Source organism: Monodon monoceros, unplaced genomic scaffold (assembly GCF_005190385.1).
Source record: "Monodon monoceros isolate NGI ecotype Baffin Bay Population unplaced genomic scaffold, NGI_Narwhal_1 Super_Scaffold_18, whole genome shotgun sequence".
Taxonomy (NCBI): domain Eukaryota; kingdom Metazoa; phylum Chordata; class Mammalia; order Artiodactyla; family Monodontidae; genus Monodon; species Monodon monoceros.
Genome location: NW_021703774.1, coordinates 33,621,972 through 33,643,445, shown reverse-complemented (window position 1 = coordinate 33,643,445; position 21,474 = coordinate 33,621,972). Strand labels below are relative to the sequence as shown.

Here is a 21,474-nt window from a genome sequence, read left to right as displayed (position 1 = left end):
AGCTATGCCTAGCCAGCCCCGTGCACAGAGATACACAGATGTCATTGCTGTGGCTGCTTCCCCACCAACCAAGCACGCTGACATTTCTCCTCCTCCCCGTCAATTTTTAAAGCAGGAAACAGCTGTCAGACAGAATACATAATAGAGCAAATATTCCAATAGGAGCACATCTCCCCACTTTAATTGACAGGGCAGGGGCATTCATGCATTTGTACCTGCTTAGCACACATTTATCAAGTATCTGTTTATTCTTGGAGAATACCAAGATAAAAAAAGGTCTTGGACCTCACCAAGTCTAGCAGTCTTAGAGCACTGTCCATTCAATGGCCAAGGAACTGGCTCCTCTCCAACCTCTTACCTTACCTGAATCTGTCCTCCCGAATTCAGGCAGTTTAGCTTTGTTTATTTTATCAGCTATAAGCCCTCCTTCCACCATTTCATCCCCCATTCAAGAACCCCATACTCCAACCCCCATACAAGGAAATACCTATAAGGGTTTGACAGTACTTGGCTAAAAACAGTGAGCATTACTGCCTATGAGCAGGGAATTGGTTAAATAAATGATGGAACATCCATCCATACAATGATGTTCTTGCAGCCATTACAAAAGGAGGCAGATCTTTTGGACTAAAGTGAAGATAATACCCAAAATAAATTAAGTGAAAGAAGCAAAGTGAAGAACAGTATGGATGGTATACTTCTATTTGTATTTCTATTTATTTTATTTCCTTACATTTCTAATGTAATAATATTATATTAAAGGATACATCAGTGGTTGTCTCCACACAGAATACCTCTGGAAGGACACAGAAGAAACTGGTTTCAATCACTGTCAAAGGGGAGGGGAAGTGGGAGCTGGGGATGGGTAGAGGCTTGACATTTTTCTGTATTCTCTTTTGAAATCTTTGCATCTTTTTTAACACTTAAAATAAAAAAGGCAATGGGAAAAAGACAGTGCTGGATTGTTTGTTATAGAAGACAAGTGATACAAAGCCAAGGAGGTCAGAAAATGTCTTCTCACTTAGAGCAAAGAAGGGCAGAAAGCTGAGCTGTTCCTGAGCCTTCCCCTCACCTCAGCTTCCTCAGCAGGGCATAGAGAAGGCCTGTGTCCTGAGACCAGGAGACCAGAAGATCAGAGTTCTGGTTTCAGCTCTTGCTGAGGACTTTAAACAAGCTAGCCATACTTTTTGGATTTTTTGTTTGTTTTTTCAGTTTTTTTAAAAAAAAATCTTTCAAATGAGAAGGTTTGGTTAGATGATTTTTTAAAAACACTTCAAGCTTTAAAATTCCATGATTATTTTCCTGGGACTCTTGCAAACGACTGACCTTTGTAGGTCATGCTTCAAATTCCCAATAGATGTCATCTGGGCAGGTGAATCTGATGACAGCCGAGAGTGGTCAGAAAGCTTTCCTAGCAGCCCTCTGGGTCACTAGGCACACTACCAGGAGAGAAAGCCATGACAAGGGACCTCTTCCCAATCTTCCAGAAGAAGGCAACTTCTAGGACGCGCTACTCTGATGTCTTTGAAGGGCGCAGGGAAACACATGGGCAACGTTTGTGGAGACAAAAGACTAAGAAAAGCACATCTGCAGTTGTGTTGGCTTTGTAGGGTTTGGCAAGCACCTGCAGCTGTCCTGGGGAACATGCACGCCCCCTTTTCTTGAATGTCCATTTTGCCACCTCCCAAAAGTCTTTTTATCATGAACTATCTGACGCGTTCCAAACACCAATCACAAAAATGATGAACTCTCTTGTAAATCTGTTACTGGACAAGCCCAGACAAAAGAACCTTCCTGTTAGCCAAGGAAATTTGCACACAATTGTGATAAGTAGCATTATGGCCACAAAAGACAGGAAATGAGTTAGAGGACATCAGTGTATTCAGACAGAGGTGAAAGGATGGGTGGGATTTGGGGGGTCACCAGTTGGAATATGGTCATTCCTGCTCTTACTAAAGGTCAATTTTGAATACAAATGTTATAGCTTCACTTAAAGCCAAAAAGTAATTTCTGACAGTCTTAAATACAGATTTTTATGTCCAAAATTCTTATTTAATCTTGTTCTGCAATGTAACAAGATTGGGTCATTTAAGTAGCGTTATATCTAAGCAGTCCAGACAGACCAGCCAGACAATCCCAAAAGCCTCTCGAGTATTTAACAACCTCCTGAGATAAAGAAGCTTGGGGAGGTACGAAGCCCTCACTATAGACAGGAAGTTTTCTTCATGTCTGTCCCAGGTTTTTCATGCCTTCATGGTTTTGCACATGCTGCTCTTGCTGCAAGGAATGCCTTTCTCCTCTTGATTCACTCATTGCCTGATCAGCACAGAAGTTACTTTGTATGTAATATTTCCCTAACTCCATTTATCCTGATTGCCATTCATGCACATGTGCATGTATGCACTTAACATTTTTACATTTATTTTTTTTAATTACCCAAATCAACCTATCATAATTGTATTGTAATTGTTTACACTCAGTAAAAAAGAAAGTTTTCCCTTCATAGGCCTAATTCCATCATTCTCCTCTTCATTTTATATTCTTAGCATTCCCAGCTTATATAGCACAGTGTCTGGTACATAGTAGATCCTTAATAAATGATCAATAAACAATTTAATAATAGTCAATGAATAAATTAATAGTGATGATGCAGATAATAAATTTTCAGCAATTTTGAGCACTCGCTACAAAACAATATGTACAGCAGTATCCCATTTTTTATAATAAAATTATAAATATATGCTCACATCTGTGTGCACGCATAGAAAAAAGCCTGGAAGAGAATATATTCTAACACTATTATTTCTAGGTTATTGGGATTATGGCTGATTTTTAGTTTCTGTTTACTTCCAGATTCTATATAATAAGCATGTTTTCTTTTGTATTACAAGAAAAAAAAAAGTTATTTTAAAAGAATAATACTGTTAAATCACTCCCTCTCAACAGTCTTCTCCAGGACTTAAAAAAAAAAATTTTGAAGAATTCTGAGCTTAATTACATGAAAAAACAGATTTCTTCTTTGAAGGAGATAGCAAATCACTAGTGTTCTTAATGGAGAAAGGGCAGTGTTCAAAGAAGAATTAAACAAATGTTTCCAGTTGGAGGAAAAATTCAATTTACTACATGCAGATTGTGTTTCTTGACTGAAAAACAAGTTAATTCCTCTCATTCAGAATCAGTATGCATATTCATTGGCTATATTTCCTCTCACATCTGCAAACTTAATTTCTTCTTAGTCGTCAGAAGATTAGGAAATAAATTTTAGTTCAGGCAATAAATCCTACTTGGCAAGCTCAAAATAACTTAATTATTAAAAAGTAGCACCAAAGACCAGCCAGCAACCTTCCAAAGGACTGTTAACACTACTTAAAAAAAATTGGGTTCATCTGTCTAAAAGAGGACTGGGAGATGCATGAATAACAAAATATAATGTTTTAGAGTTCTATGCAAACCAACAATGCTACACATTACCTGTCCCTTTGAATTTCATATGGCTTCCCTTTGAAGCCATAATTATGAAAAATAATTTCCCACTTTAAATTATAAAGTAATATCATATCAACTAGGAAGGATTACAGACTTTAAAAACAAGACATGTGTTAGCCAAAATATTTCGACGTAGTTCTTAAGAACCAAGAGATGCAGTTCCCCTTTCACGACCCCTAGGGATGAGAAGGAAACTTTCAAACAAAAGCTTACTAGCTGGTTAAAAAAGTCTTCAAAAAGAAAATATTCTTGGTAGTGTACTTGGGGCCATCCTTTCTCTTGGGGGTCCCTGTTAGATATACAACTTGTGTATATTTGTGTCTTTAAGTGTAGGGGTGGTCTCTGAACCTGCCCAGATCCAAGTCAAGATATTCAAAGACTTGATATCCTGCAAGACACTGGATAAGATATCCTGCAGACACTTGACAAGGACACTGGGATCCAAATGGCCTGTGTGTGCTGCAGTGCCTAAAGATGATCTTTAAAGGCCACTGAACCCCCTCACCGTGAAATAGAACTGCTCTGTCTCTTGCTGGTTGGCTCTCCTCTTGGCAATGCTGGGTTTGCTCATGAAGGTTTCTGAGACCGTGGACTTGACGGATTCCATAGAGTTGCTGTACTGGAAGCAATCGGACACATCAAAATCCTCGACGGTCACAATGTCCTGGATGGTCTGCAGAGTGGCCTCCATTGTCTTCTTTACCTGCCATGATAAGGGCCAACATAATGCATGAGGGGCAGGCTGCAAAACAAGAGGTGATGGAGAAGCTTGGAGAAGTGGGAGAGAAGTGGGCTGAGGAAGGAGGGAGGGGACTGTCAGAGGGTGCAGGTCTGCTTCCCATTGGACGGTGCTAAGTGAGTGATAAATATCACACGGACCCTACTCTCTCCAGTGAGGACCTAAAACCACTACTCCCTTCACGCTACATGCTTGACCCAGCTATTTAATGTTCACTTTTTAAATTTAAGATTAGCTCTTCGTGGGCTTCCCTGGTGGCGCAGTGGTTGAGGGTTCGCCTGCCGATGCAGGGGACGCGGGTTCGTGCCCCGGTCCAGGAGGATCCAACATGCTGCAGAGCGGCTGGGCCCGTGAGCCGTGGTCGCTGAGCCTGCACATCTGGAGCCTGTGCTCCGCAGCGGAAGAGGCCACAACGGTGAGAGGCCCACGTACCGCAAAAAAAAAAAAAAAAATTAAAAAAAAAGATTAACTCTTCGTTATGCTGGACGTGCTAAGGGAGAGAGGATGAAACAAATCCAAACCAACCCCATCATACAAAGAGCTGGTTAAAAATGTATGATGGGCCTGGTCCCGCAATGCCCCAGGTTCTGTTTCCTGACCTTCAACAAATGAATGAACCTGTTTGCCCACGTGCAAACTAAGTGACCCATCCCCAGGCTTTCCTGATCTTACCGGGGAAAGCCAGACTTACTGAGATGCCAGGTGGGAAGTCACATGAGCTCAAAAGAAAGGAGCTGATAATTAATCATACTGCCCTTTTAACTGGTTGTTGAAAGCCAACACGTTGGGCCCAGAAGAAAGTCACCCTTTTCTAAGAGGATGGAGATATTTGAAGTGCCAAAGTCAAAGGCCTCTGTTTGTTTGAAAATGCTGGAAAAAGCCAGGCATGAGGGGGTGGTTTCAGAGACACAATATTGTTCACACAGCTGCCAAGTGCCATTTTGATTAAATGTGCAAAGGGGGGAAAAAAGCATTTTGCAAAAGCTCAAAATAGAGCTCAACCTTTGGCAATGCAAGAGCAACTTCCTGGAGTTCAAGGGCAGGATGTAGCAGAAGGGGAAAATCCAAGCCTACATTTGGCTACGAAATGTTTGCAGCAGCCCGGACATTATCTGCACGGCTCCGTCCACCTGCTCCCAGCCGGGCAGCAGCAAGAGGTTTGACAGGGAAACTCAGAGGGTGGTTCTGAGTCTCACCTCTTCGTTCTCAATCTTCAGGGTGGATAAGCGAGATTGTAGCTGTTGGCATCTCTGTACCAGCTCACTCTGGACGGGCTGCTGGGCACAGAGCTGGGAAGCCTGCCAAAAGAAAGCAATACTAGGTCAGGAAGGGGACACAGTTCTTTTGTCAGTGTCCCATTACTGTTAATAAAACTACTTATATTCAAGCTGTAAAGCTCGCAAATTCTATGTTAAAACAAAATCCAAAGCCAAAGTGTGTAGACCTCTTCCAGGACCAAATAGCACAAGAAAGGAATGAGCAATGGAACCTGTTTGGAAAGATCTCTCTCTCTCTTTGGAGCCCACCTCCAGCCTAGTGCTTGGCAGACGCAGGTCTATACAGGGCCTTCGGCTCCAAGGAAGCTGGAGTTAGGGCAGAGAAGAGTGCCTTAGGCAGCCCAGCTCCAGATACACAAAGCTTTGGCACAGTGAGGACTTCCTGCCAGAGGTCCAAGTGGCCACCTCGCGGGCCCCTCCTTCATTCCCCGCTGTACACCAGAGTGAAAGCAGGAGAGAAGTGGGTCAGGAGGCTAACATGTCGCTGTTGGCAGCCAGCATGTGTTTATAAATCTGGGCCGTGCATGAGAGCTCTGACTCAATGAGAGAAAGCGTGAAGCCAGGAACAAGTCCACGGGCTTTGCTAGAGGGCCCCAGAGGGCACGGAATCTTGTGGAACTTGGCATTTTCAAAAAGCCATCGTTTTACTACAGATCTTCACCAGATCTGTGTGGGAGAGAAGTCTGCCCTTCCCCCCAAGGATCGCTGTCAACAAGCTTCCCCCTGTGTGAGGGGATGGCTGAGCCACTGTCTCCTGATGGGCCCATGGTGATGGCATAGGTGTGAGGTCACCCACAATCCCCAGGATGACAGATGAGGAACAGAAGGCTGGCAGACTGGGAGGCAGGACCACGTGGAGGCAGCTCCTGTCACCTTGCCACCACGTGTCCTTTAGCCTCTCGTCTGCGAAGAGACATCTGGATAGAACTGGCCTCCTCCTTCCCCAGCAGTGGGCACATTCACATGCCCAAGACATTTCTCTTGCTTGAAAAGACAAAACCTCTCTTCAAATGGAGGGGGCTGGGGCTTGACCTTTTCCTCCATTGGCTTTTAAGCTCTCAACTGACTTGACCTCCTCCCCCAGCTGTGAGGCTGGCCTGAGCCAGCTCTCAGATCTGAAGCGAGCTGACTTCATTCTGGCTCTTGGATAAGCAGACACAATGGAGAAAGCTCAGTGGCCAGGATGGGTTAGTGCCAGTAGTGAAACTCTCTGGCTGCCTGATGTCACTGGTCAGGCATTCAGAGCCCCACAAGTCTCTGGGGGCACCAAGGGTAGAGCCAAGCACCTCCTCCTAGTACATCTGAGAGTGCTTGGCATCAATTCATGTGCTGAGTGCCCCAGAACACCAATCAGTGTCGGGCCTTGGCCAATTTCAGGGCTTCCGCTCAAAATGCCATCCGAACTTTGGCCCTAGTTCAAGGACTTCCAGGCAGCTCCCTCTTGTTGCCTCCACAGTCTACAGACAGCCCTCAATGACTGGGGATAGATGGCTGCTTTTCCACTCACATGAAGGCTAGGCTGGAATGCAAAACCTTTGCAAGATCTAGGACTGGCCCTGGCCCCTGCCTGGCCCAGCCACTGATCAGCTATATCACACAAAGGGAGGCCCTGGGCAGAAGACTGAACTATTGATTTTTAAAGTAACTTCAACGTAGCAGGGAGGAATCATGGAGGGAAAACCACCTCCATGCTAGTTTCTTTAAGAAGCAGCAGGGCTGCTGATGCATGCTTTGGCAGTGGTCCTCTAGCGGGGTGCAAGGTAATGCATTCCAGCTGTGCTCTGGAGTATGGAAATGAGGCTCTGACAGGGCTAGGAGGGGGCCTGAGCACCCAGCATTTGGAATCCCCCTTTATGGAGACAAGCTGTTTGGCTTAGAAGGCATCTCAGTCAACACCAGAAAATGTATCACTCCACTCAGCTGGTCCCCAAGTTCCACTGCTTCTTGGGAAGGAATCTCTGTGGCAGCTGGAGAAGGGACTTGGAAGGCAAGTTTGACCAGAAGCCAGGGCAGGTGAGGAATGGGGCTTCCTGGGGCTTGGTGACACACCAATACACCCTCGTATTCTAATTGCACATGCTGCCATCTCACTTCCCCATCTGTTCAGATGCTGCATTTCCTAAGCCACAGCAATGGAAACAAACTGTAAATGGTCTGGTTTTCCCCAAGAAGGAGAGGAGGAAAGAAATCATCTCCATATTTTTGTCTTTAGGATAGAAATGTCCCACTCTCCATGGTGGCCTATTGATGAGGGCAAATCCGCTGGTTACAGTATAATAGTTGTCACTCTGGAGGAGGGTTTTCTAAAAAGCATCTGGATGCTAATCGTAACGGAAGCACCACTCCCTTGTTGAAAGGGCATTGTTGTTTTTCCATCACCCAGCATTCATTCCTCCTTCTTCTGATAACTTTGGACTGACTGTCCTTTGCGGGGAACATTCCACTCACAACTCAGGCCATGTGCTTTGGATGGGGCTCTCCCCAACTTGGGGATGCAGCGTGTGACCTCCGCATAAGCCAATCAGCCGACTGCAGATACCAGCCACAGTGACTGGGGATAAGCATGTCACCCAGTCAGGACCAAGGAGACACAATGAGACTTTTGTGGGGGCTTCTAGGAGGGAAGCAGATACTCTTTCTGCTGGACTTCAATCTACAAGGAGATAAGGCTGGAAATATAGTCACCTTGCCCCCACGGGATAAAAGCCTGTTTGAGAATAGAGCCAACACACAGGATGTGAAGCAGAAAGAGAAAAACTAAGTCTTGATAAAATTCCCACTCTTAAACCCAACCATGCCTGAAGATCCATCTTGAGCTTTTCTATTATGTAAGCCTATATACATCCTCCTCCTGATTTAACCCACAGGTCAAATGGTGGCTCCTACCCCAGCAATAAGATTCACTTTGATTTGTATGTACAACCACCAGAAGAGAAACCACAAGGTTCACAGTAATGAAAACCAAAGAGCTTCTCATTCCTCTCACTTCGGTTTATTTAGGCCCTTCTTGTTTTAGTCATCGGAGGTGAAAAGTCATAAACAGGGCTCCCATGTTCGTGCACTGCTGCCTGGATAGCCATTCTTAGGGTTGACATCTTGGCTCCTGCCCTTCCTGTAGGTACCCATTCTTTTTTTGTTCAATACCCAGGCAAAACTATAACTTTTATCACAATCTTCTAAACCCAAGAAAATTAGATCCTTCAGAACTCTGCTGAGTGACAAAAGATCACGTCATCACCCTGCTTAGCCCTCCGTCCCCATCAGAAGCCTTTAGTATCTGGCCCCATCTCAGCTCTCACTTCTTTCAGCCTCACCACTTGGAGGCCTCCACCTGTCTCCTTCCCTTTTGCCATACTGAACTGTTAGTAGCTTTTAGAACACGCTGGCTGTTTTTCACCTCCTCTGATCCTGCTGGTCCCTCCGGATGCCCCTCCCTGTGCGTATTTCTAACTCTCAACTCAGCTGACTGTAAGCTGCCTGAGGGCTCTAATCCCCCTTGTCTATGGTCAAGCCTAGTGGATGGCAGGCACCCAGGAGCTGTTTGCTGAATGGCTGGAAAGGGCTTCACCCACCGGACATGAAGCCAGACCCAGGCCTCGCCTTCCCCCGAATAACATGGCTTGAGTGCAGTAAATCTAGACACAAGTGAGCTCAAGCCCCTTGGGTACGTGCGGGTGGGAAGAGGGTCTCACCATGTCCCCCATGTGTGGCTGGAACTCAAACTTCATAGGTGGACAGAAGACATTGTTGTACATCTCCATGAGGCGCTGCTTGTCACTGGTGGCATCGAGGTTTTCTACAGCATTCTCGATGGCGTCCAGACCCTCGTGCTTTGACTGTTCCAGATTCAACTCAGCGGAAAGGAAGGTGCGTAGCGCGCGGTTCAGGCTGGCGTGGTAGCCTAAGTCACAGCACTGCTGTGGAACGGAGAAGGTACGTGAGCAAACCATGGACAGCCCCAGGGCTTGGCAGAGGGGGAGGGTGGCCCCCAGGGCAGATCTGATTCTGTCAACAAGACTAGCTGTGCAGCCGGAAGAGGGCTGACCCTCCACGATCTGGGTGATATTTCTCAGTTCTTGACTCCCAGTTTGATATGGAGGACTCCTTAGAGGACTGTGAGGTGGGTGGAATGAAGAGGACTCATTGGGACAAAACGAAATTACGTAATCATGCTCTTCAGTAAACATAAAAGAGTTGGGAGTTAAGGAGAATATTCTTCTATTTTCAGGTTCCTCTGGGGATACCACTGTAGCAAAATTCAACATAAAAATATAGCCTGCCACTGCCTCAGGGTTACTGTGATTTAGTCACCATATACCAATCAAGCCAGGCCATTTCAGCATTCAGGTTCAGAAATCAGAGGTGGTGCAAGAGAACTCCAGGTGAGAGAAGAAATGAATGTGTGTGTGGGGGGGGGGGGGGGGGGCGCTGACCCTACTGGTCGTCAACCCCCGCCTCCGGCAAACTCCCAACATTCTAGGACAGGCCTTACTTGTAGATTAGGATTTTTGTACTAAAGCTCCTGCTTGACAGCATTTATGAGGTCACAAATTTCTAAACATAAGCCTTACTGGGAAAATTCACATCAGCTAAAGGATCCTGATTGAAGTAACATGGGAAAAAAAAGTGCTATGAAAGAGGCAATAGTATAAAAAAAACACTGGAAGTCAAGCAACCTTGGAAAAGCCACTCCACATCCCTGAACCCGTATCCTCAACTGTAAAATGAACAGATTTGGCCAGGTCAGTGGTTTTCAAGCTGTAGCCCAGAGCTCTATGGTTCTGTGCTCAGGCTGCCCTTGAGAAGGGGGTAACAGGGCAGCCCAACTAGCAGGACTTGGAGCCTCCTACCCCTGCTTCAACCAAACCAGCTCTGCTCTTGTTTTCTATTTAATATATTGGGATTCTATGTAAGGCCTGGTTTGAGAAAGAAGTCTTCTGCTAGAGAAAATGTCTGAAAATACTTGGACTAAATATAATCCCTGAGGCCCTCTTCAGCAATGGCATTCTGTAACTCTATGACAATATTCCCCATCCCTCCCAAAGGACCCAGAGATCCAAATTCCTTGGCCATCTTTTATCCCCTCTATTGCTTAAACAGCTTTGAGATTCAGAACTTGAGAAGAATTATCAGAGAAGAATCTATGGATAGAGTAAGACCATCTGCCTGATTGCCATTTCATTCCATAAGCAGGCATTAACTTAACTCTTCCCCCAGCCTTTCCCCCTCTTCATGATCACATTGGGACCAGCCACTATTGGGGAAGAAAAAGCATGTGATGTGCCTCCTCCTCCCAGCGTCTAACAAGAAGCTCTGTGACAGAGTGCCTGTCGGGCTGGGCTCTGGATTCAGTGCCAGTGGGCCCTGGCAGGTGCCTGGCTGTGCGGAAGAACAGCATTTACAGCTTAACTAGAGGCGGAGGATGGAAAGACATTAAATTCAGTTGGGAGGGAAGCTAGACAAAAGCGGCTGATTGGGAGGCTGCACGTGCAGGGGCACTTCCTCCTCTGGGAGATGCTGCTGGTCTAGCCAAGCTTCCCTTGAACCTGTAAACCTTCTTGACTAGCTCTGTGTAGACCCTGATGATGAACTCCATGCCTGTAAGTCTGATGAACAGAAGTAATGCTGCCCACAGGGCTGAGCAGGTACGTGGGGGTGGGGGGAGCTTTTCAGGGCAGAAGAGAATTAGAGGGAGGCAGTCTTCGTAACCTTTACATATTTTTGGTAACTCCCCTTTCCTCTCCATTCTCACTCCCTCTACCCTAATTCATACTCTTACCGTCTTACATTGCTGTTTGCTTCACTGTCCTCAAATATGGTTTTTGTTATGCCTACTCCCTGCTGAAGAACCTATAATAGCTCTCATTTTTCTTCCAAAGTACCGTCCACCTTCCTCAGTTGGGAAATTTAAAAATGCCTCCAGGGACTTCCCTGGTGGTGTAGTGGTTAAGAATCTGCCTGCCAATGCAGGGGACACGGGTTCGATCCCTGGGCCGGGAAGATCCCACATGTCGCAGAGCAACTAAGCCCATGCGCCACAACTACTGAGCCCACGTGCTACAACTACTGAAGCCCGTGCGCCTAGAGCCCACGCTCTGCAACAAGAGAAGCCACCGCAATGAGAAGCCTGTGCACCGCAACGAAGAGTAGCCCTCTCTCGCCACCACTAGAGAAAGCCCGTGCGCAGCCAAAAAATAAATAAAACTAAATATAATTTAAAAGCAAATAAATATTTAAAATAAATTTTTAAAAATGCCTCCATTTACTAAGTGTGCTTACTATATATATGCCAGTGTGCTAAGAGCTTTATGTATATTCTACATTTTAATCTGCACAGTAACTCCAGTGAGGTTGGTATTATTTTAATTTTCTGGACTAGAAAGCTGAGGTTCAGTGAAGTTAAGCAGGGTCAATAGCCAGAACAAAGTGTAAGTTGTCTTCAGTCTGACCGTCTAACATCATCTCCCTCTATTTTCTTCTTCAGACTCTTCTGTTCTAATCCAACGATATACTTTGTTCAGGGTCAAGTATTAGAAAACCATAGGCCTCAAATCAGCTGTATGACTGTAAGCAAGCTACTTAACCTCTCTGAGCCCCACATGGGGATAACACCAGCCCCAGAGGTTGTTGTGTGGCTGATACACATTTAAACATATCTGGCACCATGCAGACACTTAACCAAACACGAATCGCCAATATCTCCAAATCCACTTTCAGCTCCCAGCATTCTCTCCTCCTAAAATGTTTCTCACTCCTTTCACCTGGGAACTGACCCAATCTTCAAGATCCAAATCAAATTCTCAGCCCCTAGGAAGACAGCCAGCCCTGCAACTCTGGCATATATTGACCTTGGCCTCCACTCAGAACAACATTCTTCTGTAGCCCTCATGTGACACAGAATGACACTCCCTCATTCTGTGACTCGCCATTTCACATCGCCCCAACAGAAGGCAAGAGGGCTTGGCCAGTGTCTTGTTCCTTCTTTGCATCCCTCACCATTAGGCCTTGCTCATAGTAGGCATTTAATAAACATCAGTTGATTGATTGATGCCAGGAATACAGATTCTAGCCTCCCAGGAAATAATCTACTTAGGCTGAATACTGATCTAAGTCAGGTGGGCAGATGCGGCCACTGAAGCCTTTTGTTTTACTCAGTCTGGATGGCCTTTGGAAGACATGGAACTTTCTTGGGCCAGTCCACTGTCTCTATTATACAACTGCTCTGTAGCTTCTCTGTGTCAGCGCATGCGGGTCTGACTCACAATGTGCCCTCCGGCTCCTCTATGCCTCCAGCCAACCAGGGGGATTCAGAATAGGTTTTCCAGAGCCTTGGCTCTCCACATATCTGAAAGGGCAAGAGCCAGAAACTGAAGCTTCAACAAAGAAGCAACTTCTTGCAAGGTTAGGTAAACAAGATTTGAATATTTCATCCCTGTTCCCGGTAGAATCCCAGTGAGTAGAGGCAGCACATTATTTTGCTCACAATGGGGACAAAGTATGCTTTCCATGGCTTCTGATGAGCTCTGTGGCCATGCCGGGCTCCCCTGGCCATTTCTGGGTTATATAAATGTTTGATGAAAACTCAGGGGAAATCAAATTTTTATAAGAACTTAATGATAGCCCTTCCAGATGTGTGATGATGTCAACTGACAGCTCATTAACCCCTTACCAGCTGATAGTCTCACCCAGAGACTCTAGAGAAGGCCTAGAAAGGAAACACCCACTTCAAACTTCTACAGAAGCAAGAAATAATTGCCCTTAATAAAATGTCCTATTGAGAAAGCTGGGTTCCCTCCTGTCTGACTTGGGTGCACATGGTGTCACAGATTCTCTGCCCACGCACACAGCACTCACAACACTCCATGAGGACAATGCCCGGTTCTTCATTCCTCCATCTGCTCCTGGGGGAGAGAAGCACATTCCAAGGAGCCTGTGGTTCTTAGACTATCTCAAGTCACTTCAGAATATCTTCTTGGTTTTCCTGGTGTGTGTCAGATGCCTCATGTAGATTCCTAAAATCTGAGATTAAATCTTATACTATATAATAAAAAGAAGTCAAGGGCTAGTCCTTGTGTCAACGGACCGACATCGACAAAAATCACTTCTTTCACTTATCCTCGATGCCTTACCACACACTGAGCTTCGACACCGCCAGGAAGGAGGCAGAATGGTGTCCGTAACAGATGGCAATGGACTGGCACAAGATTCATCCCACATCTTAAAGCAAGTTCTGGATACTGGCGAGATCAGAACGTCACGGGACCCGGGCTCCCCACTCACTCCTGCTCTAACTGTTGGCTCATGGCCAAAGCGTCCTTTTGGCCATTTTTATGGCAACAGATCAGCAAGAAAAAGCAAGAAACTAACTGATACATGTAATAACATGGATGCAGCTCAAAAACATCATGCTGGGCAAATGAAACCAGATATAAAAACATATATACTATATAAAAATCCCATCTTTGTGAAGTTCTACAACAGGCAAAACTAATTCACAGTGAAAGAAATCAGAACAGTGGTTGCCTCAGGGTACGGGACTGATTGGGAAGAGAAAAGAGGAACTTTCTGAGGTGATGGAAATATTCTACATCTTGATAGAGATGTAAGTTAAAAGGGTATAGGATACTCCACAATTTGCAATTTAACACTTAAGTTCAGTCACTGTAAGCAAATTAGATCTCAATGAGAACAGTGTTGAAAGGCATAAAAAGGAAAAAAATCTTGGCTTAGGAAATCATCTTCTTCCTCCTTCTATTCCTTTCTTCCTTCAATAAACAGATTATGTGCTCAGCTATTCAGCAAGCCCTATATTTATGTATGTATGTATTAAGATAAAGAGGAGACTTGGTTCCTGCCCTCATGGAGCTTATAGAGACTAAAAGACATTCCTCTGTTCTTAGTGCAGTGGCTCTCAAACATTTTTGACCTCCAACTTAGTAAGAAATACATCTTATATTGTCTCTCTCTCTCTCTCTCTCTCTCTCACACACACACACACACACACACACACCAACACAATAGTTTCACCGAATAAAACTTAACCTTACTAGTATGATGCACCCTGATATTTTCGTTCCCATTCTGTTCTAGTCTATTCTATCCTAGTATAGTTTATTCATTAAAAAAAATAATAAATCAAACCCATAAAAATTATTTCATGACTCCTCTAATGGATCATGACCTACGGTTTGAAAAAACACTGTCCTAGGGCCCCCTGTGCTTAGCCCTGGTGCTGCAATTAGCCAGTTACATAGAAATGATTTGTCTGTATGTCTGTGAATACCTCTAGAGTAAGAACTACTTCATTCTTTTTGTACCCCTGATGCTGCTGAGCACATAGCTTCATCCCAAGTAATACTTAACGAACATTTGTAGAGCAGAATAATGTAAGCTTTTTTTAAAAAAGAGTAATTAATTTCACCCAGGAAAAACACAAACAACAAACAAACAAAATAAAACAAGAGCAACTATCCATGTGGCCTGGAATGCTACCAGCCTGGACTTGCTCATAGTGACCTAGACCCATGCCCTGGCTGAGCACCACGGAGGCTGGCAGATTGCTTTTTCATGGCACCTCACACAGCACCCTGTGAAGACGGGCTCTTAACAAACTTCTTTTTTTTTCAAATGATGAGAATAAGAAGCAAAATAGCTTGCTTCTTGGACTGATTTTAAAATACCCACTCACATTTGATGGAGACTCTGTGACTGACTTAGCAGTAGCCCCTCTCTTCCCCTGAGGTCAGGGTTTTGGTGAAAGGGTAACAAAACCTACCCTGGGGGCAAAAGAAAGAGAAAAGGACAAACCAGTAGCAGAGGTGTGGCGGACCGCCCAGGCTGATTTTTTTTATCGAATGTGAGATAAATAGCAGAAATTGAGCACAAGAAAGAAGTGATTCTCTTCCTCATGCTGAGAACAGCCCTCTCTCCCAACAGTGAGGAGCTGTTCCCCTGAGGAAGAGAAAGGATCCTGTCTAGGGTCCTGACCTCCATTGAAGGACAGTGTTCAGATTGGCATCAACAAGCAGAGAGAACAAAGCAGGGCCTGAACAGGGATCAGGGCTCCACTTCCCCAGCAAGACAATGACACCCGGGGCATTAAGGGGCTGAAATCTACTGACTCAAAAAGCCCTGGCTGAAGGGAAACATAAATCTGTATTTTAGAAACTTTCTCCAAGCAGCTCCAATGTGAGGCCAGATTTAAGTACCCAATGATCTAGCCTAATTCTTCAGTTTGCCAGAGGGTGGAGGGGAGACAAAGCAGAGTTCCAAACCAGTTCCACGACAAGCCCCGGATCACCCAGCTAGTTACGCAGTGGTGAATCTTAGACCAGAACCACACATGACATTGTGAAGTGTGGCAGGTTCATTCACAGAGAAACCAAGGTAGACAGGCAAGTATGTGAGGTCTGGCCAGAGGCTTGCAAAACCCAGCTGCTGCTTGCTGACAGCCAGAGGCAAATATCAGGCCTCGAGAGGAGACTGGCCAGGGTCTGCCTGAAGCCCTGGGATGCTTATGCTGAGTCGGCTGGCTCCAGGCCCCTCACTTTGATGACAGGAGAGAGAGGTGAGGAAGGGTGTGTACTTACGCAGCTGCAGTCAGGGCTGGCTCAGAACTGGGCCAGACTGGAGTTTGCAGGTGAGATCGACTGCAAGACTTAACTATAAGGTGTGAGGAGAAGCAGCAGGAGAAACAAGGCCAAGGCTGACCCATAAGGCCAAAGACAAAACCCTTATCCCTTGTGCCTGCCCCATGCAAAACACATGAGCCTCACATCTTGCTTCTCTCATCATATTTGTGCCACAGCGAGAAGTATGGGTCACATGTCAGAGGCATCTGGATACCCTCCTGACCAGGACTCTAATTTGCAGTTTAACTTTGGGCAGGAACCCTTTTGACCCCTACCTAGATTCCTTATCTACAAATTGGAGATAGTAATATTGATCCCAAAGGGTGACAAGACAATCAAATGAGATAATATTGAGAAATATTAAGTGCTATATAAATATAAGGTATGACATTCTAACACTTTAGCTCTTGTCACTCACTTCTATGGGCAAGTATCTGATCTAAGGGAATATTTCCTAGGAGACAGAAGTGCACAGTTGTTGTGAGCCTGGGTTTAGAAATCAGACCTAGGTACCAATTTTCCTTCTGTCACTTATTAGCTGACTCTGGGTAAGTCATCTAAACTCTCTGAACTTTAATCTGTAACAGTGGAGGTAATAATGCCTTCCTTCCAGGATTCCAGTGAGGACTGAATGAAAAAAATTATGAAGTGCTTTACCTGGTACCTGGTACATGGCAAGCCCCTGAGGGATCATGGCTACCATCTTCATAATTGTTCTCAAAATGCTTTAAGATGCCTGAGTAACAGAACTGGGGGACTCCTGACCAGATCTTCGAATCCAGGAAAGAGGCGCCCTTGTACCCTTGGCTTTAAGCACTTACATCAATAAGGTCAGACAGGTCGTGGATGTAGTACTTGAAGACAGATGCATTGGTTGCTTCCAAAGCCAGTAAGTACTCATTCCGGGCTTTAATGGCCTTCAGCTTATTCTCTGTATACTTGGCTTGGCGCTGAAAAGGAAACAAAAGTTCAATTTTACTTTTTTTTTTCTTTTTTAAAGAGGGGAGATTGTTCTCTAAAAGATGAAAGTACAGCACATTCGAGAACCACAATTGTGCTGCTACTCCCTATGCGCATATGCCTTAAATTGGGTTCTAATTCTGTTTAATGAGATTCAAGGGTATAATGTAGATCAATCCAGGAAAGGTTAATGAGGCTCCCTACTTTAGATGCGTGTCCCACTTTGGTTCTATCTGTAAATTCCATTCTCCATCCTTACACCGCGACCCTGAAGGAGGTGTCACTATATCTGCCTCTGAACACCTGACATCTGAAGCCAAACCCTACGGTTCCCCTCCCAGGCTTAGGAAAGGCAACTACTGTTTCTTGTTTGTCTGCTACAGATGCCCAAGTTCTTCCAATACCTAGGATTTTTTCCAGGGCAGACAGCAAGGTCATTAGGCACTAAAGGAACCCAGAGCTTCCTTGTTCTGCTCTCCACAGGGCTTACTGGAAAATTCCCATAGGTCCTGACTTCCAGAATGTTCCTCCCCAGCCCCTACAGTTGCCAGAGCCTACACACCTTCTCCTTCATCTTCTCGATCTTCTTCACTGAGCTCCTCCGGACATGCTTCTCCTCAATGCGGACGTTGGATGTGGAGTCAGGGGAGCGTGGGGTCTGCCGGTCCTCCTGCTTTACGGATTTTCCAATTTGCTTCTCCTCCTGCTTCTCCGCCTCCTTTAGCTTGCTCTGAGCACTGATGCTGTCGGCATTGTACATGTGATATGTCTTCATGACCTGTAAGACACCGCCCACCCCCACCCCTAGAGGTCAAGCCAATGGGGTCAATTCTCTGTTTTACAGGCTAAGAGACTCAGCTGGACCTCTCCCCCATGAAGCAATATCCTCATATCCTTAAGGGCAAAATTCATACGGTTTGGTTCAGCAAATCTTTCTACATGAAAGACCACTCCAAAGCACAGGAAAGCAGTATTTGAACTGAGCTGACATGTCTTATTATTACAATGATTTTACGTCTTCCACCCGTGATCATTTACTTCTATTTATTAACATTTATAAGCATTTCTATTTTATATTGTCCAAGTAATTTCCATCAGTTAGTCATCTCACAAGACTAAGATGGGAAACACCACCACTCAGACCCCAGGAGCAAAGCCTTCCCGGGCTGTTTGGGACCCTGAAGAGGGCAGCACAGCCTGTGGAGTAGCCTATACTTTGGGGACTTTCATATAAAATGGGAAAGAGGAAGAGCTCCAAACCCGCTTTCTACTGGCCTCACGTCCTAGGGATCTGTCTGTCAGCTTTATCCAAATCAAACAGCCTCTCTCACAGCAGCAGCAAGAACAAGGGCAGCTACCATTTACTGAGCACTTAGTATGTTCCTGGCTGTGTGCCAAGTGCTACACACACATTTTCTCGTTTCATTCTTGTAGCAATCCTGTGATCTAGACAACAACCCCATGAAGACGGTAAACCTGCAGACAATTTCAGGTAAGAGCCTAAGAAGGAACAAAATCCACATCAAATGAAACTGGAGTTGCCACAGGAAGGAAGTAGTATCAAAGGAGAGGACGCAGTTTTCAAATTTTCCTTCAAAGCAACTGTCTGGGAGTCTAGTCCCTTTTCCTAATGAGAAGGCTGGAAAGCCTGGGACCTACATTCATTTCCTCCCAAACATACTACTTCCAGCCACCAGGTGCCTGCTCCTTCCTGCTGGAGCTCTCTGTTTCCACACAGGGAGCCTCTTCTTCTATCTGGAAATTAAAAATGCTTGATAACAAACCAAGGAAGCTGAAGTTCAAGAGTGCTGATATTTTGATGCCATGAGAGGGAGAATTAGAGAGTGTAGGGGTTGGGGTGTATATGTGTGTGTGTGGCAGGGTGGGGAATGACTGAACAACAGAGGAGAGCCAGGGTGTAATACTAATAATAATCTCTATCAGTACACGCTGTGTGTCAGGGGTCTTATGTATGTCACCTCACTTAATGTTCACAACAAGTCCGAAGGACATGCTATTATTTCCACTTTTAAAGATGAGGAAGGCGAGGGACTCCTCTGGTGGCGCAGTGGTTAAGAATCCACCTGCCAATGCGGGGGACACGGGTTCGAGCCCTGGTCCAGGAGGATCCCACATGCCGCTGAGCACCTAAGCCCGTGTGCCACAACTACTGAGTTTGCACTCTAGAGCCCACGAGCCACAACTACTGAGTCTGTGCGCCACAACTACTGAAGCCCACGTGCCCTAGATCCCATGCTCTGCAACAAGAGAAGCCACCTCAGTGAGAAGCCCACGCACCGCAACGAAGAGTAGCCCCTGCTCGCCGCAACTAGAGAAAGCCCACATGCAGCAACGAAGACCCAACGCAGCCAAAAATAAATAAATAAAATAAATTTATTTAAAAAAAAAAAAAGAAAGAAAAGAAGTCCTCCCTTGTTCCCTTCTTAACTCCTCTGAGAGAGGCAGAGACACAGAGAGAGTATATACATCAAGTATCTCCTCAAAGCTAGCATGCAATAGTCCCAAGTTCCTACTTGATGAAACCACTGTCCTATATAGGGTGACCGATCATCCTGGCTTACTCAGGACTTTCCTAGGCTCAGCACTGAAAGTCTCATGTCCCAGGAAAGCCTTCAGTTCCAGGTAAAACAAGATAGTCAGTCACCCTAATGCCATGGTGTCTTTCTCAGACTAGTCCTATACTTATCTCACCCTCCAGAAGAAACAACTCATCATTCTATTCTCTGAACTTTCTAATGGCCTATAGAATCTGCAAACTCATCTGACCCTTAACTATAGTCTGATATTTCATGAAGCATGACTCCCCCAAACTCCCCACTCCCAAGGAAATGGAGACACCAGCACATGGAGTACGTGGAGAGCGGGCTCAACAGAGGTCGGGAGCATCCCCCAAGATCATATAGCTGGTGGAGACTGGGTAGAATCTGGGTTGCCTAATTCAGGAGACTCTAGTCATTAGACCAGGGTTTGTCAATCTTAGTACTATTGACATTTTAAGCCAGACAGTTCTTTGTTGTGAGGGCTGTCCTGTTCATGATAAGATTTCAGTTGCACCCTGACCTCCAGCACCCTCTGCTCCAGCTGTGACAGTTACAAACATCTGCAGACATTTCCAAGTGTCCCCCTGCATGAAAAAATCCCCCTGCTTGAGAATCACTGCACCAGACTGTTCTTCCTTCTCTGGAACTTTCCAGTGTTCTCTACTCTTTTTTCTCTTCCCATTGCCTACTAGAGGAAAATGTCAAATTTTTGTTTGGGCCTTGGATAGATTCTAAGAGTGTGTACTAATTCACCTAATGAAAGGGGACACCAAGCCCAGCCAATTCTTGGTTTGCACAGTAATGGGAAGACTTTATGCTCTGCGTGGACTATGGCCTCACGGTGGCCAGTGAAGTCCTAGGCAACTTCAGATGGCCTGAAGACTATAGCCCAAGGTGCCAGCTCGGCCCTCCTTAGAGAAGTGAGTTCCAAGGTTTTTTCTCACTCCAACACATATTATGCCTTTTCACTTATTTATTTTTTTAAAAAAAAATCAGCATATTAGGAGACCTAGAATTCAGAGGAAAGCTAACAGATCCCTAGATGCTGCTCTTCCTCTGCTGCCTCAAATCCCACTGCAGACGTGGCACACTGGATTTATACTGGTTTGCAGTTTGCTGATAACCCACCCGACTCGTCCCCAGAAAGGGCAACAGCAGAGGCCCAAGATGCTTATGGGAAAACAAAAGGATTCATATAATGACTACGTGCGTTATTTTCTATCTTAGTGAATTATTTGCCAGGAGAAAGGAGTAGTAGCTCTTCTTCGTGCCTAGAAGATGCTCTAAAAATAAATAAAGAACAGAAGTAAAGCATTTAAAAGACCAGAGGGCTCAGGAAACTCATCCAGTCTGAAAAAGGTTCACGTCAACATGCTCCTATTTTTAAACAGCCTTAACTTCATTTGAAAGAAATGAAAACTTGGGAACTGAACCAAAGGGAACCATCTATCTACTTAGCTTCAGAGCAGAAGAGTCACAGAGTAGAAATTGCAAACAAACTGAGCATCACTGGAGACAAAGCTGATGACCACCCTACCCTATTTACTTGCTTAACAGTTGCCATGACAAAGTGGCCACACCTAGGCTTTTGGATCAAGAACACGGAATTCTCTGATCCCAAATGCCTGTGATACATGTCTCCACTGCCTGTCTTCCTGTAAATTTAAAAAAAGAAAGAAAGAAAGGAAGGAAGGGAGGGAGGGAGGGAGGGAGAGAGAGAGAGAGAGAGACAGAGAGGGAGGGAGGGAGGGAGGGAGAGAGAGACAGAAAGAGAGAAAGAAAGAAAGAAAGAAAGAAAGAAAGAAAGAAAGAAAGAAAGA

The 21,474-nt window shown here is 45.2% G+C and overlaps 1 protein-coding gene across 10 annotated transcripts in view; it reads right to left on the bottom strand.

The window, feature by feature from the left end:
- The window catches only part of SRGAP2 (SLIT-ROBO Rho GTPase activating protein 2), a 234,517-nt gene that overhangs the window by 51,772 nt on the left and 161,271 nt on the right, over positions 1-21,474 (bottom strand). For 6 of the 10 annotated variants that reach the window (XM_029230886.1, XM_029230888.1, XM_029230892.1 and 3 more), the window contains 5 exons: positions 17,656-17,871; positions 16,955-17,083; positions 9,195-9,419; positions 5,422-5,523; positions 3,992-4,189 (listed from right to left, as the gene is read on the bottom strand). In XM_029230886.1, the coding sequence (XP_029086719.1) occupies positions 3,992-4,189; positions 5,422-5,523; positions 9,195-9,419; positions 16,955-17,083; positions 17,656-17,871 (870 nt within the window). The remainder of the gene's footprint in view (positions 1-3,991; positions 4,190-5,421; positions 5,524-9,194; positions 9,420-16,954; positions 17,084-17,655; positions 17,872-21,474) is intronic. The other 4 variants (XM_029230887.1, XM_029230889.1, XM_029230895.1 and 1 more) reach the window with 1 other exon arrangement.